The sequence below is a fragment of the Anguilla anguilla genome, chromosome 4 (assembly GCF_013347855.1).
Source record: "Anguilla anguilla isolate fAngAng1 chromosome 4, fAngAng1.pri, whole genome shotgun sequence".
NCBI classification, from domain to species: domain Eukaryota; kingdom Metazoa; phylum Chordata; class Actinopteri; order Anguilliformes; family Anguillidae; genus Anguilla; species Anguilla anguilla.
This window is the reverse complement of record NC_049204.1, coordinates 50,124,118-50,140,480: the sequence shown is the minus strand read 5'-3', so window position 1 is coordinate 50,140,480 and position 16,363 is coordinate 50,124,118. Positions and strand designations below refer to the sequence as shown.

Here is a 16,363-nt window from a genome sequence, read left to right as displayed (position 1 = left end):
TAAGGGTGTTTCGCGTTGGGCTGTCCAATTGAAAACGTGGAAGGTGGGAAGCCCATAGATTGTAAAAAAAAAGAAAAGAAAAAAGATTGGACTAACCAGCGGACTATCGGTTGCATTGCCCTTTTGTAAATTTTGCGTTTAATTACTAAGGGTGACAGCGCAACAACGGTATTAATCTTATTATCAGTTTACTATTACTGTTCTTCTATTCTGACCTTGACGCTGTCTGTTGTGGTTATTTGAAGAGGGATCCGTGAGGTAGGACATGACATTATGTGTATATAACTAATTAATACCTAGCTGAAGTTAACAGTGCTGCTTTAGGTTGCGATTGGTAGCTAGCTACGCTGACTGAAAATATGGGTGTACAGCAATGTCGCAACAACTGGAGTGCAAGGCTAGCTAGCCAATGTAGTGTGGCCTTGCTGGCACGAGAAAGTGATACATCGCTAACGTTAGCTAGTAACTATGCTAGTTTTGCTACAGCTTGGGATCTGACTCAATAGTGCAGCTCGTTGTGCTTAGGGTGAAAAGATTATTGGCTAAAGTTAGCTAGCAGTCCACTTGAATGCAATTGGCTATCCAACTGGTTTTGGTGGATAGCTAGCTAATCAGCTAAATGTTCAATTTCTAATGCTTTTGTGGGTAGCTAAGTAGTTAGCCTACGTTCCTAGCCAGTTATCTTACCTTTCATTTGACATAGCTTGTTGACTGGGGGGTTTAAGGTTTAAGGTTTCTTGGTCAGTGCTGATGCTGCTGTTCTACAGCGCAGGTAGCCAGTTTCCATGTGCATGGCACACTGAGTGACCACATGATGAGCGGGCAGCCGGACGCGCTTGCCGTGGTGAACCAGCTGCGGGACCTAGCCGCTGATCCCCTCAACAGGCGACCGATTGTTCAGGATCAAGGCTGCCTGCCAGGCCTCATCCTGTTCTTGGACCACCCCAACCCACAGGTGGTCTACTCTGCACTTTTGGTAAGGCACTCATGCACAACAAGGACGTGTTCTTCAGATTGTGTCACATCAGTCTCTTCCTGACATCTTTGTTAACCCTGTGTAATCTACTGTAACCTGCGGCCATAAGACACAACACTTCACTACTGTACTTGCATCACCATTTGGATTGGATTTAAATTATTATCCTAGAAGTCACTAATCAAGTTGATAAGATTTGTTTTGTGATTCTGTGCTACAGTAGGTGTCATGGCATTGGATTATGTGGGCAAGTACTTAAAATTGTTGTAATAGTTTTTCCAAAAGAGATGAAACAGTGACATAGGTGAAAGATTATGTTTTGGTTCTCTAATAATGCTGGGACACATTGTCCTTTGTCATATTTTGGGGTTTCTTAGCAGTTTGTCAGCATGTTTAACAGAATCTGGCCATTGCATCTGTGTCATCAGAAATATTTGATATGGGTGTACTTGCTGTGTGCTCTCGTTTTGTTTCTGGTGTAAAAGAAGCACTGATTCTTTGTGAGACAGGTAACTAAACTGAACACAGCTGAGTAGAAGAAACTGTGTCTTCAGGGAGGAAGAATATAGAATAAGACTATCAACCTTCCCAGGGACTACAGGTGAAATTAGTCTTGACTGTCCCCGACCCGTTAAATACACATAATCAATACAATAAAGTATATGTTCTGACTGATGAATGGATGCATGGTTGTACGTAGATGAAGGTGATGTTTGGTGCTTCTGTGTTCTATTGCTTAGCTATGAAATCGAGGTCATCTGTGTGCATGGAAACACAAGCACTGTGTTTCCATCAGAGCGATTCCAGGCACTCTGGCTGTGTTGATTAACGCCTAAAAGCATCATGTGACTCCCCCTACTGCTTAATGCTGTTGGGCCACAACAGACAAGCGAACAGGCAACAGCACGCATGCTCAGCAGAAATATCAACACCGCCTATTTACCCGGCAACATGTTAATGCAGGCAGCCGACTGAGGTCATCAGCCCTGGGCCCTGTTGATTTGTACCAGCGTGCCCAGCGATTTGTTGAGGAGCTGGTGAAGACGCGCACATTGAGAAGGTTGTCAGTTGCTTAAAGTGTAATTGAACCACCAAACCGTGCATGCGGGGCTGGATACAGTGCTCTGGTCTCAGTCAGGCACATGCACACATTATTGCAGGACAGCTGTGTGCCCCCTGGGGGCGCTGTATCATCGTCTGCGCTGGTTTGCGCAGTGCTGGGTGTCGTCTGCTGGCGTGTGCGGGCGTGACCCCTAGCGTGAGGCTGTGTCCTTCCCCAGGCCCTGCGCTACCTGGCAGAATGCCGTGCCAACAGGGAGAAGATGAAGGGCGAGCTGGGGATGATGCTGAGTCTGCAGAATGTCATGCAGAAGTAAGTCTCCCCTGCAGAATTCCAATGCATGGACCCTCCCCCCCCCTGCAGAATGCCAATGCATGGACCCCCCTGCAGAATTCTAATACATGCCCCCACCCCCCCCCCCCCCCCCCCGACCCCCAGAAGAATGCCACTGCATGTAACAGGTTTAGTCTGCAAAATTCCATAGCAAGAAATTCATTTTTCACAGGAGAATTTGGATGTTGTTGATATTAGGTTTTTGACAGTGCATGGTTGACCTGTTGTTTTCTTTTGAGATGATTTGCTGTTTCATCCGAATTAGCTCTTTATAAAATTTTGATGATGAGTCGGTGTGCTTTTCCTTTGAGGAACTTTTGGGGGGAAAATAGTTGTAAAGCAAAGTCTGCGCTATTGTATGCTGCCCCCTTGTGTTTCTCTGATGCATGGCTCAGATGGGCATGTGAGCATGTGAAAAATTCTCTGTGTTCTCACAGTCTATGGTTCGCCCTCGAGAGCGTGTCATGCAGGAGCATCCACTAGAGGGCGGTCCGTCAAAGTACCGGTTCAGAATATTTTGGGGGAGTGGCATCCAGGTTTTCGAGTGAGGGTTTTGGGAGGGACTGTGGCGATAGGCCACTGCTGTTAATAATTACGCTCTTGGACTAACGTGCCAGCAGTTGGCAGCGCGCTGTTGATTCTCGTCCCCGGAAGGCCCTGTAACTGGCCAGTCACTTCAGTTAGGGTTGCGCTCGTCAAACAGTGCCCCGGAGTTCCAGCAGGCCCCGTCTTATCAGTCCAAGCTCTGTGACTTTGGTAGAGGTCGTTCATGGCTGGAGTCTCTGTGTGGGCTCTCGCACAAAGTCTGGCTCAAACTTGGGGCCTGACTCGAGCCTCGTTTCTCTGTGTTCCTCATGAGCAGGTGCTTTTTTTGTTGTACCCTTCTTTTTCGGAAAAAAAGTTTTGAGACCTCCATTTGCATATTTACATACGTGTTTTTGTTCTTAGGGGCTGTTATTTAATCCTTTCTAAGGGTAATGGGTATATTATTTGGGTTCGGTTTGCAACCCAAATGCAAAACCAGTAAGTTTAATTTGCTCAGAGCCTATAGGGGGCTCTGAAATTGTGCTGTGGAGCAGATGCCTTTTCCAGTCACGAAGCGTGAATGATATGCTGGTGACATGGCCCGTGTTTTACGGCCCACGGGCGCATTTCCGAACCCTTCTGGCACTACTGACCTCGTACGAATGTGCCAAGAGAGCTGCTGTTTTTTCCCCCCCCCTCCCCTTTCTCTCTCCCTCAGCAAAGCTGAATACAATCTGTCAAAAGCAATACATTAAAAACGGCGTCCAATTTGTGGAAACGGCGGTGATGGCGCTTTGCTATGCTTATGCACGCTATTACACTGTTGACCCCGACTCCGGCTGTCCGCTCCGTTTCCGTCTTGCATCGATTGCCCCGTGCATTACGTTTTCTCCACAGTCGCTGGAGAGCATCGCGGGAGAAGCAGCCAGGGTCAATCTGAGACGGGAGAGTGGTTCTGTGAAGCTGGGCCAAGATCAGTGTGGGGGGCAGTGTGGTGCAGTGTAATGGTTTTGGAACTAGGCTTGCAACAAAGAAGCTGCAGGTTTGATTCCCAAGTGGGGCACTGCTTTTGTGTCTTTGAGTATGGTATGAAACCTGAATTACTTCGCAAAAATTGCCTGCTGTATGAATGAATAGAGTCTGCAAAATGGCTAAAATGTAGGCTAAATGGACAAATGGATCAGTGTGTCAACTAGAGGGCAGGTGCTTTGGCGGCCTCGTTAGAGATCTGATCAGAATGAGCATTGATGTGGGTTGTGTTGTTGTGTGGCCCTGCAACCTGTATGGTTTACCAGTCTGTTAGGGCGTCTATTTTTACAGTGGAAAGGTTAGCGTGCGTCGGCCCTGTCAGTGCTGCTCTGTGAAGCCGGTCAGACCAGAAACACCCCCCCCCCCTTCACAGCTGCATTGTTCTTCTCCCTTTGGGTGCAGACATGACCTTTTTAAAGGGCTCTGCAAAATGCATGAGCACTGCTGAGACATGGCATCCGTTCTGACCTGCACCCTGCTGATGTGCTAGATGTTCTCCACATTATCATTTATTTTTATTTGCCATTACATCATTTCACAAGTTCACTTCCAGTATGTTCTGTGAGGTGTTTCATGACTAACCAAAAATTTGGTTTGAAACCTGTTGTGATTGAACCACAATGTTGCGCTCTTACGCTCCATTTTATAAAGCTACAGGGTTTCTGGTGTGAAAAATATGCAGAAAAGTTCAGAAAATTGGCTGAATCTGCATTGAAGCTTGCATGTTGACAGAAAGTTGTAAATAACAGGGATTTGTTATTAGTTGAAGAAGGTAATTTGGGCCTTTCCAAATCCCCCCCCCCCCCCCCCCCCCAGGCCCACCACTCCCGGCGAGACGAAGCTGCTGGCCTCGGAGATCTACGAGATCCTTCAGGCGTCGGGCAAGGCGGAGGCCGAGCAGGTGGACGGCGCCGCCTCCTACCGGCGCAAGGCCCAGTTCTTCCTGGGGGCCACCAACAAGCGTGCCAAAACCGTGGTCCTGCACATCGACGGCCTGGACGACCCCGTGAGTAATCCCCTCCCCCCCGCTCCCCCACTCCTCCGCCCGTCACCGCAGATAAAGGCCCTTACGAGCTGCGGTCCCACAGCGCTTACCTGCTTAGCGCGTGCTGCCAAGCGTGAGGGTCACCGTTTCTAAGTGTCAGGGATTTGAACAGCGCGGCACTTACGCCCAAGACGTGCTCCCTCCGGATCTGCGGCACCTGCCCCGGCCCCGTTTCGTAAGTCAGCAGATTTTGCGGCAGGCTGATAATGAATTAAGGCCACCCATCCCTGTGTAATTGTGCTTGAGATGGTCAGAGGGGGCGGTGCTCAGTCAGCGAAGGCTCACCAGGCTCGGATGGGGCACGGGTTTTGGTTTTTTTTCCGACTCGTTTTCTCTGTCTCAGAGTCGGAGGGGCCTCTGTGAAGAAGCGCTCCTCAGGATCAGGGGCGTCATCAGCTTCACCTTCCAGATGGCGGTCAAGAGGTGCGTCGTCAGGATCAGGTCGGACCTGAAAGCAGAGGTGAGCCTGGGCGTTGGGCCTTCCAGTCAGTACTAGGCATTGTGGGAAATTCAAATGGTGGGCAGGGTGGGGCTGGTGGGCGGGACTAAATGGGATCTTCTGTTCCACAGGCCCTGGGCACTGCCATCGCCTCCACCAAAGTCATGAAGGCTCAGCAAGTGGTAAAGAGTGAGGAAGGTGATGAGGTGAGTAGTCAGTTATACTGCAAGGCACATACACAGATACAGTAGAGCTTTCAGTACAGTTGAGTATCATCCCAGATTTTCAGTTGTGACAACATTGTTGAATGCGCTTGACCTTTTATGGTCACCCAGCATCCCTTCACAATAGCACTTGATGCCTCAAACGGCTTCAGTGGTGACCAGAATGTTCACCACTGTATCCGTCACCATCTTGCAGTAGTCAAGGGGGTTTGCTGCCCATCGCAGATTCTGAACGGGCAGCATTACAACAGGCAGCCGAGAGCTCTGTGGCCCAGGCCGTTGATCTTTACTCCCCCTGGAAGCAGAGTGCTTCTCCAGGCTGGTTGAGGTCCCGGCTGGGGCCCGCGTGCCAGCGAAGGTAACCGCTGGTTTGTCAGCCTCTCCTCAGCCCCGTGGTGAGAGATGAGAGAGATGCAGCTTGACGTGCTGAGCTCATGAGGTCTGTCTGCCCGGGGTGTTTTCCCCTCAGCCGGCCCGCAGAGCCGCTCGCTCGCCGCCCGGCGACGTGATCAGTCCCAGGCAACGCGTAGGGCCTGGGAGCGGCGTGTCAGAGCCGCGGGCCGCCCGCGGGCCCCCACGCGCCCACGCAGGGACCCGCTTAGGCAGCGCTTCTGCCATAATTAAATTAAAGCTCCTCGTGTACTGTTGGAAGGACGTTCGCCACCTGGAGGTGCGCAGCCTCGACCTGAAACGTCCAAGTGCTGAGGCAGTAGCTCCTGGTACCGCATTGCTGCGTCTGTCAGGCCTGCTGTTCTGCTGTTGGCCAGCAGGTGGCAGAGTTGGATGAATTATCATTAGACAGTGCAAACGAGAGGATGTTACACACAGTAGCTTTTGAGTTAATGAAAGATCTGTGGGAGTACTTCAGAATGGGACAATTTACAATTTTTAAAAATTGTAAAAAAAAATGCAAACACTTCCTGTTCTGGTGTCTCACTTCACTGGTCAATATTCTGTAAGACTAAACTAAGATAAAAATACATTTAGCGCTCAAAATATGCATTAATTCCAGCTGGCTAAGCTGTGTGTGTCTGTGCCTGTGTGCGTCAGGTGATAGTCCCGTTCCAGGAGGATGTCCTGGTGGTGGTGGAGGAGAACACTGACCTCCCCGACTACCTGCCGGAGGAGGAGAGCCCCTCCCGGGGGCTGGACAAGGCGGTGTCGCGCGTGGGCTCCATGCAGGACGGCGTGGGCTGGCTGAGCGCCGCCGCTAACTTTCTGTCCCGCTCCTTCTACTGGTGACAGTGCGGCCGCCGGGGGCCTCTGGGTAACTGTCCGCTCCGGGGGCCACGAGTCGCCGCGGCGCCGGACCGCCGGGCGCGGCTCGCAGTGATCTCGAACGGGCAAAAAACGCACACAAGAAGCCGCGCACACACCCGCAACATCCGCATGCCGCGCTGCCCGCGTCCATTCTGCACAGAGCCACTGGAGGGGGAGAGCGCCACCGCCAGGCTCAGAGCAGGGTCCTGATCTAGAGCAGGCTCCGCGCTGGAACAGGATCCTCATCCACTGTATTTATGTATGGGCTGTAAATCAAAAAATATGTCTCCAGTTCTTTTATTGGTCTGTTTCTCTAAAGTCCGAAACGTGTTGTGGTGGAAGCTTTAGCGTGGGCTTGCAGTGGAGCCTTGAGCAATGTGGCCGAGCACACTGATGAAACGGGTCTAGCAAGGAACGTTTTGAATTTGTTTTTTTTAAATTAATTAATATTTTTTTTTTTTGCATGAGTTTTGTTGCTCTTATGTTGTGGAATTTTGAATTCAACTTTCACTTAGTTCATTTGTTATTTTCTAATCCACATATTTTTAATTTTAGATTTTTAAATAATTTTTTCCTCTGTCCAATGCATGTTTTACTTGCGTGTTTTATTTTTTTTTTTACTTTTCAGCATGTGCCCCTAATGTTTTTGTATTCCCCTCCGTTCAGACCTTCGGTTCTCCAAGGACGCCCGCTGTATTATCGGTGGTGCAGATTGTAATCGCTGCAGCGGCTCTGTGCTTTTTAATGCGTAACCCCTGTATGTGTAGAAATTAAATAAAAAAAACAATTGCTGCTATCTAGCTGAAAGAACAAGATAATTGCTGCTGATGTGTATTAGACGAGGAGCTGTGGCAATAGGTACCTTTATTCTCACTGCATTACCTCTCTCTCTTTCTCTAATATAAGTGATGTGGAAATGAAATGTGCCCCACAGTATTCTGTTCATACTAGCAGTGTGAGTAGGCTTGCCAGGATTGGATGTGTTTGTGAAGTGAGTGCTTATCAAGGATTTCTAATGAACTTCAATTTACCAGCATATGAAAAAAAATTGATATAACTAGAACAATGAATGAAATCACTTTTGAATGTAATCGACCTGTTGTATGTTTATACAACAGGTTGAATTTTCCAAGCAACTACATAGTCTGGATAATATGGGGGTTATTGGTTTTAGCGTGTTATGTAGACTTGTACTTGTTTGGATAAAATGAGTGTATGTTACATTACATTACATTACATGTAATGTAATGTTCCTAAAATATAACCAGCTAAAGGGCGCTATATAGTTTTGTTGTTCTGACATGAAATGAGGGTACATTCTGCTATTCTTTATTGGTTTCCTTTAAAACAATTTGCTGATTCACTTGTTTCCATTTTTAAATTGGTATATTTGAGAGCTGTGTGCGAGAGACATTGTGAAAATAAACAGCAATAAACCTGCATATATATGCTGAAAACAAAGATCGATTATATCTGTAAAACTTGGGGAATTGACAGGCTTAGGTATGAATTATGAACTGTGGTTGCTGCCATGTGTAGCACTTAGCTTTTAGCTCGAGCAGCAACGCTGTTCATGTAGCCTCCTTAGCGCTTTTCATTTCGTGTCGTTTTCAGCCACTTGCATAATACTCTTCCCCTGTGTCCGCTACTCTCATCGCGAGCCTGCCTAAAAAAAAAAGATCAGATCAGAAATTCCCAGTGTAATTGTGCTCACCGTGTGCTGCCCTTTTATCTGTACCCTCAGCGAGACTCTGTGCTTGATTGATGGACAGGAGCCGCTCGCTTGCCAAATGTGCTTTTCGTGCATGCCACCTCCTCAGCGTTATCTCCTGTGCAAACTGAAAGCCTTTCTTCTGAAGTAAAATAGTTTGATTTTTTTTTTGTGCGTGCAGCCAACGGTGTCCTTAAAGCTTAAGCTGTCACACACACGTCCGTGCCACTTTCATAAATGCTGTAGAAGCTTTTTCAGATCAGGGCAGTTGATATGTAACCGGTGCCTGGTGTTCTTGGTTGCCTTGAATGGTTTTTTTTGTACGGTATTGCACATAGCCAGTGGACACAGTGCTACCCTGGGGCACCGGCCATTGCACAGAGAACCTCTGTATTAGTGGACCGTTCAGTCAGATAAGTCTGTACAGTCACAGACCCTGTCTGTGTGAAGGTCTGTGTGTGATTCTTGCCATGGTTAATGTGTGGGAATGTACTCTTATTAAAAAAAAAAAGTAGTTGATTGCATGTTAACAGGTGCTTATATGGACTTTTCTTTTAACTTTAATTATATTGGCATTTTTACTTTTAGTGCCATTGATTCATTTTAAAAGCGACAACGCTTGGTCATAACTCATTGTCAGTGTTTTCCATGCCTGTTTTTTTTTTCTTTTTTTTTGAAGCATGAAAGTATTTCATAAAATATATAAAGGGAAAGTATTATCTACTGAAGTAGACATACATTACTAGCAGCAGAAAAGCCAGCAAATATTTATACTGTCAAATACCAATGTAATGCCTGTTTAAATAATTCAATTTGGTACAGAGTGTGTTGTGTAATACACAATGGTACAGTATTGTATGTTATTTTTTTCACTGTCTGCCATGCACAAATCTTTCAGTTTTAAAACAGTCTGAAAATAATGATGAATGTAATATCATTTAAAATGTGTCTGATATCAGTATCATTTTAAATGACCAGATGGTGTTATCAAGGTATTCATACTTTGAACTGCCAAAACTGTATCTCTCTGTGTAACATGTTTGTGCTTTAGCTTCTCCTAGGTTATCAGTGTTCACCTATTGGAAACCATAACTTGAATGTTCACTACATTAAACAGATTAAGCAGATCTATTGTAAATCCTCAACATTATATGTAACACATTCACTGTGTGTATGTGCTGCCTTGGGTACTGTATAAGTCTCAAACAATTATGCCTCCCAGTTAGCAATAATGGCAAAGCGTATCAAATAAAATCTCAATGATTTAAAACCAAATATGTATGCTTCATTATCATTATTCTTATTATTCATTTTCATATCCAGTATATTTAAGGTTTTGGCAGAATTACCTGGCTAATTTTAAAAAGTTGATTACTTATTATAATTCCAACATAGTAGAAAGATGTTAATGTTCCTTGGCACTGCTGTAGTGCTGAAAATACTTTTCTTCGATTCTTTTCTCTCCAGTTTTAAGCACAGGAACAGGAAGCTGTACAGTTGCTGTGTAGAGTGAATGATCTTGTGTCCAATGGCTACTCAGGTAATGTACAGTGAACCTCTATTGCTAGTTACTGTGACTCTGGTTACCTGTGCCACTGGGGGGTGGGAGAGAGGTTTTGGGACCGCCCCTGTGTGTGCTGACAGCTGGATAAATGAAAAATTTAAGGATGGATTTGGATGACGCTTCGTTAAGTGATTGCCTATGAGACGAGAGAGAAATTGTTGAGTTTTTAGAGATGATGCAACATCTGTTGAGGGTCAGGGAGGAATGCGTTTGTGAGTGCCGCTGCATTTCAGAGAAGAGATCAATCTGACACAGCTGATGACCTCCGGTCACATGAGAAATGCACACAAAACCACCTTCTGTAAAGAGGTTCAGGAGATCTCCCTCTGCAATATTGGCTGGCGCTTTCTTTTGCAGTATAAACTGCAGCATGTTCATCTGTAGAGCCTACAACTAAATTAGCTTAAAGTGATCTAATCACAAACGCAGGTGCCAAGTTAAATCTTGGAGCTGGATAACAGTTTCTGAAATTCAAACTTTTATTTAGTCAGAGTTAAGGACAAATGTTGATTGGATCTAGACTGTTTAAATGTTTATGTTATATGTATGGCAAGAAGGCATTGAGTGCCCTGTTTAAATTTCATTAGTATCCAGGGTGCAGAGAAGGTCTGTGTGTAATGGTGCTAGTGAGAAGACCAGTGACACAGGAATGGGAGGCCTTTGTGTCCTGTGCAGAGGGGGCGGGGCTGGTGGATTCCCACAATGCTTTGCGTGCCTGGCGGAGCTGAAAGGAGCAGGGCTCGCAGACCGTGATTCCATCAGGCAGGGAGCCCACCCCCTCGCTAATGAGAGTAATGGCCGCAGCCTGGGGGGCTGGTGTGGAGGGGTTCCAGGGAGCGTGCCCGCACCCCCCCGCACTGCCAGCCCTGCCCAGGCCCTCGCCGCTGACCCGCCGTCCTGCTCCTGACAGGGCCTGGCTGCTGGGGGCGAGCCCGCGGCCCCCACCGGTCCCAAACCGTCACGTCAGGGCTCCAGCGGCTGGCCCGGGCGCACGGGCATCTGCTGCGGGGCGCCCGTCGCCACGGAGATCAAAGCGGCGAGGACAGCGGCAGCACATCGGCGGAGAGAGGGGGAATCTGTTTTTTTTCCCCCTGTGAGCTGCGTCGGGGGGCGGCCTGGGGTCACCCTCCGCTGCCCCGCCGCATTTGGGGGTCCGGCGGAGTCCGGGCTGCGGGCCCCGATGTGGCAGGAGCGCTTAGATCAGTGGGCGAGCGCGTGAGAGCCCGCCGCCCAAAACCTCCAACCGGCCCCCTATCGCTGCACCCTATCGCTGGCTGTGACTCATTGTTCATTTTCATCCACATCAGCGGTGATGGATTGCCCTCATAATTATCTTTCTTAGAGGTTATTCGTGTGAATGGTTCAATGTTTAACATGACATCTCCATTTCAGAGAGTAGCTCAGATTCAAATCAGTGGCCATTTTGAGTAAATAAAATGGCTTCTCTATCGGGAAAAATAAACGCACACTAGATGATTTGGATGAAATGAAACAAGCCAGAAATTACTGTATTTCAAGGAACCTACAGCAGCCACAGAAGAACTGTTTGCCTTACGGTGGACCACACAAGCTTCTGAAGCATTTGATTTGAATAATCAGAAAGACTTTTAATATAGTGTGATTCATAAAACTGCCAGGTGACGTCAGTATTCAGCATTCTAGATTTCAATTCTGATTAACATCGACCAAGTTAATGCAAATTCAGATATTGGATAAAAAAAGCATTTCAAATAATATTTTTTCACGTGCACCCATATTTAAATAGCTTTCAAAAAGCAGCATACTGAACTGCAGTGAAACTTGGACATGCATGCATTACACCATTTTGTGTAATTTTTGTGTCAATATATATATATTTTTTATTATAGACAATTATTTTACGCGTATACCTTTACAGCATGTAAATCAAGGACAAAATTCAGTACTATACCAATCATCAATCTGATATTTCACATGTAACTGTTCAGTATATGTATATATATATATATATATATATAGTCACACACACACAGTATATATAAATGCAAGGCTCGAGTAAAGGGCTATGATAACGTGCATAACAGGGCATCCAGAAAGTTTGAGTAAGACTGAGGGATCAGGGCCCATCTGCCAGCTAAGGAGTGAATGCAGAAGTGACCCAGCGCACTACAGGCTTGCTGTATTATGGTGTCATAGCAAACAATAATTACATAGTGTCACATTATAAAAACTATGGTGCCAAGTATATCAAGAAAAGGCATCAATTCCATATTTAGCCTTTGTTCTGCGCAGCATTTTATTTTACCTAACAGTGCATCCTGTCCTAGGGAAATGTTCCTTATTATAACGAAGAAAGTTTAGATTTATTCAAAGTATTAAAATTAAGCATTAACATGTATTAACTGGAGAACTAAAATTCAGGTTTCAAGTTTGGTAATGCTGTAATTATGGTGTGTAGTCACATACCATACCAGGTGTAGAACTTTAAGTAGAAGTCGTCCACAGTCTTCTTCAGTTTCCCGCCCTGTTAACGCTGTGAAATGGTATGAGGAGAAAAACGCTATCATCAAAGACAAACAAGTTCCCCTCTCAGCTCTGCGAGACAGAGTATGTAGGAAGTGAGTGCCAGAGGGAACTCCATTAATCTTCATGATGCTGTGAAGTATCGCAAGTGCCCACCTTCACAGTGGAGCCCGACCTCCTCTACTCCAGCAGGACCTGGACCATAGCAACCATTGGGCAGGTAACTAGGTCACAGCCTTCAGCAACACACAAAGCATGTCAATGTGTAGTGCACCGTGTCTGCGTACGTGTGGGGTATCTGTGCTATACAAAGCCTGCTTCTAGTGGTGAGGCTTTTGGTTTAAGCAAGTGACTGTGGACAGGACAAGTCCAAAGCTTTTTGTTTGGAGATAGTGGTGTGTATTTTACTGTATGGACACTGATCTCCTGATTCTGTCATCGGTACCTTCAGATGCATGCTTAGTGACTATTTTACACTACAATTCACATAAGAGAAGGTGAAGAAGGTGCTGATCACAGAACTGAGTGATCAGTCCATGCTGTGTGCACTCTTGTAGAAAAAATACACTTGCTCAAATCTTCTTGAATATTTATTCACTCTTCTTAAAGTAGATGCACATTCGAGAAGATCTGAGTAAATTTAGTTACCAAGAGTGCAAAACGGCTTTAGGCCATCTAGTGGCTGGAATGAATCACCTACCTACCTGAAATCAGCAGGAAACACCAACGTGTTAAATATTCCCTCGCCAGAGTGCTGTTGAATTCAAGTGATAATCTACTATAAATACAGCATTGTTGTGTTATGGATGCATTTAGTAATTTTTTCCATATTTGTATCTTTTTATTGCAATGCAAGTTGCAGCCATTTTACCATGTAACCATCTTGCCTGCTGAGGGATCTCTCCAAAATAAGCAATGGAAAAAAAAAGAAAAAAGGAACACATAAAAAACATATACACATAAAAAGTGTGTTTGTGTGTGTGTGTATGTGTTTGTAGTGGAGTTACACGCGTACTGTAGTAGATTACAATGTATCTTGTTCAGGCAAGAAGAAAATCCCCTGAGACTCAAATAGATAGTGTTAGCATGCAGCAGCAGTTAACATTACCCATTTGCATAAGATGGGATTCATTTTTCCTTGAACAGGGATGAAACAGTAATCTACTTCCTTTACCTGAAATTATTATTCACTTGGGAAATTACTGGGGCAGCATTTTACACTAGAGGGTGCTAGTGAGCTTTGAAATGTTACACTATTAACCTGGCTAATGCCTCACTGTACAATGAAAGATTGTATGCATTTTACCACATAGAATAGTATACTGTAGATGCTTCTCATTAGGAGGGAAATATAACCTTGGTATCACTATGCTATTGTCTTTCTCCCTGCAACTGCAATAAGTACAGTGCAGTCCGTAAATATTTGGACAGTAACACAATTTTTGTTGTTTGGCTCTGTACTCCAGCACACTGGATTTTAAACAAAACAATGAATATGAGGTTAAAACTGCCAGCTTTCATTTGAGGGCATTTATATGCATATCAGGTGATAATTGTAGAAATTACAACACTGTATATATAGTCCCCCCATTTAAGGGGAGTGGAAATGATTAGGCAAGTTGCTGCTCAGCTGTTTCTTGGCCAGCTGTGTGTTGTTGTATCATTAGTTCACACACAAGTTGACATTAGGTTTAGAGTCGATTCTAGGTGTGGTATCTGCATTTGGAGTTTGTTTGTGTTGTCTGTCATTCAAAGAAGTGTCAATGCCATTAAAGCAGGCTGTCTTGAGGCTGAAAAATCAGAATAAATTGATCAGAGATATAGCCAAATCACATATATCAGAGTATATCAGAATCAACAGCTTGGTACATTGTTAAGAAGCAAGCACTTTATTTAAGATTATGTCAATTTTTCCAGTTACAATTGGTCCCCCAAAATGGGGGGATTATGTACAAAATGAGCAGTAAGAACTACAATAATCACCCGATATGGATGTAAATACCTCAAATTAAAGCAGACATTCTGCAGTTTAACTTCATATTCATTGTTTCATTTCAAATACAGAGTGCTTGAGTACAGATCCAAAGCAACAAAAACTGCATCAATATCCAAATACTGATGGACTGACTGTATCTACTCACTTTAAACCATTTAGATGAAGCTTTTAATCCAAAAGCTGGTAAATGCTTTGAACTTGCAGTCTGGACCGCAGTGTGATGATCTCCTCTGATAGAAACTAATCAGTGTTCTTTTAACAACTGCTCTGTTTGTCTGAGATAGCCGCGCAGTTGCATATTTGCGTATAAATGTGCCGGTCACCGACAATATTTGCATTGTTAATCTGAGCTCGCAGAAATAGAAATGATTCGCCGGTGATAAGGGAAAAGGGCGCATCTCCACGCCGAGACAGTCTGACAATTTTATTTGAGGTTCAGCTCCCAGTCAATGGGATCAGCAGTAAATTACTTTCTCTGCGCTGGAAAATAATATGACACCTGTAATTTATGTCAAATGACTTCCGACGACGCAAGTGGGGAGATCGCCACTCTGTGGACGTGATAAGTCTTCCGCAGAGGCCCGGCGCTGAGATTTAATTTAGACATTTTTCACCTTAAATATTGACAGAATGGGATAATGTTGTGAGTGGTGCTAAGGAGCTCTGTGAGTGTGATGTTAAGTTTCCCCTACAGGTGTGGAGGTCAATAACCTGTGTAAAGCACCAAAGACAACCATGCAGGCTTTCCCATATGTGCTTTGAATTGGCCAGTGTACTTACTAAGCATTCCTGGGAATATAAATGTAATGTAGACATAACCTCAATATCACATTACTTGTGCGTGTGCGTGTATGCGTGCATGTGTGCGTGTGTGCATGCATGCCTGCTTGCGTGCATGTGTGCACGTGCGTGTGTATGCATGTGCGTGTGCGTGTGTGTGTGTGTGTGTGTGTGTGTGTGTGTGTGTGTGTGCGTGTGTGCATGTGTGTGTATATACATATGAAAGCCAAATGAACTGCAGTTCCAAATCATCACCAGAAACAGTGTGATCCTCTTCCCGGAAACGCACAGTGATGTTCGCATACTGTGGGATTAGCATGTAGCACAAATCAAGTCAAGAGTGGATTGAGTTGTAAAAGTGAATTGTTTGCGTGTGCTTTGCGTGTGCCTCCTCAAGCTCCCTCGTATGTTTGCGTTGGGGAACATGGGGGTTTAGCGGAGCGCTGTGCTGCTCTAAAGGAGATGTCTTACTGACCTCTTGTGCTCTCTGATCTCCCTGGAGTCATCTTAGAAGTCCCCTGAGTGAGCCACTGCGGTGTAGACTCTTGTGTCAGGAGTTATCCGAGCACAGCTGATTCAGAGCAATATGTAGTCGGCCAATGTTAGTTTGTGTTCAAAACAAAAAACGGCCCAGCCAGGACACAGGGGACCCTTCTCCCTGCTATCAGACTCTTCAGATTGACATTTTTTCTTTTGGGAGGGGGGATTTAGATTTGTCTGCACATTATCAACTTCATAAAAATGCATTATTTGTCAGTACTGTGACTTTCAGCCAATTGTATGTTTAACTCTGCTTTTTTAATTTGGTAGACCATGTTTTGCCTTATTTTTAGTGTGCATATTTATGCGAAGGTTATTTCAGATGGATTTTTTTTTCCATTTACAGATGCTATGCTATCATACAGACAGAGCAGGGACC

At 45.3% G+C, this 16,363-nt stretch overlaps 1 protein-coding gene across 3 annotated transcripts; it reads left to right on the top strand.

Moving 5' to 3' along the window:
- The first annotated feature begins 46 nt into the window (after window positions 1-46).
- armc1 (armadillo repeat containing 1) lies at window positions 47-9,877 on the top strand. Of its 3 annotated transcripts, none has more exons than XM_035416248.1 (7): window positions 47-168; window positions 773-976; window positions 2,257-2,348; window positions 4,740-4,929; window positions 5,312-5,428; window positions 5,539-5,613; window positions 6,682-9,877. In XM_035416248.1, the coding sequence occupies exons 2-7, from the start codon at window positions 812-814 to the stop codon at window positions 6,871-6,873; spliced, it is 831 nt and encodes a 276-aa protein (XP_035272139.1). In that variant the 5' UTR covers window positions 47-168; window positions 773-811; the 3' UTR covers window positions 6,874-9,877. The 3 variants fall into 3 exon arrangements, with proteins under 3 accessions (XP_035272139.1, XP_035272138.1, XP_035272137.1); XM_035416247.1 differs by having other exon boundaries at window positions 47-258; XM_035416246.1 differs by having other exon boundaries at window positions 47-258; window positions 768-976.
- The last annotated feature ends 6,486 nt before the right edge of the window (window positions 9,878-16,363 follow it).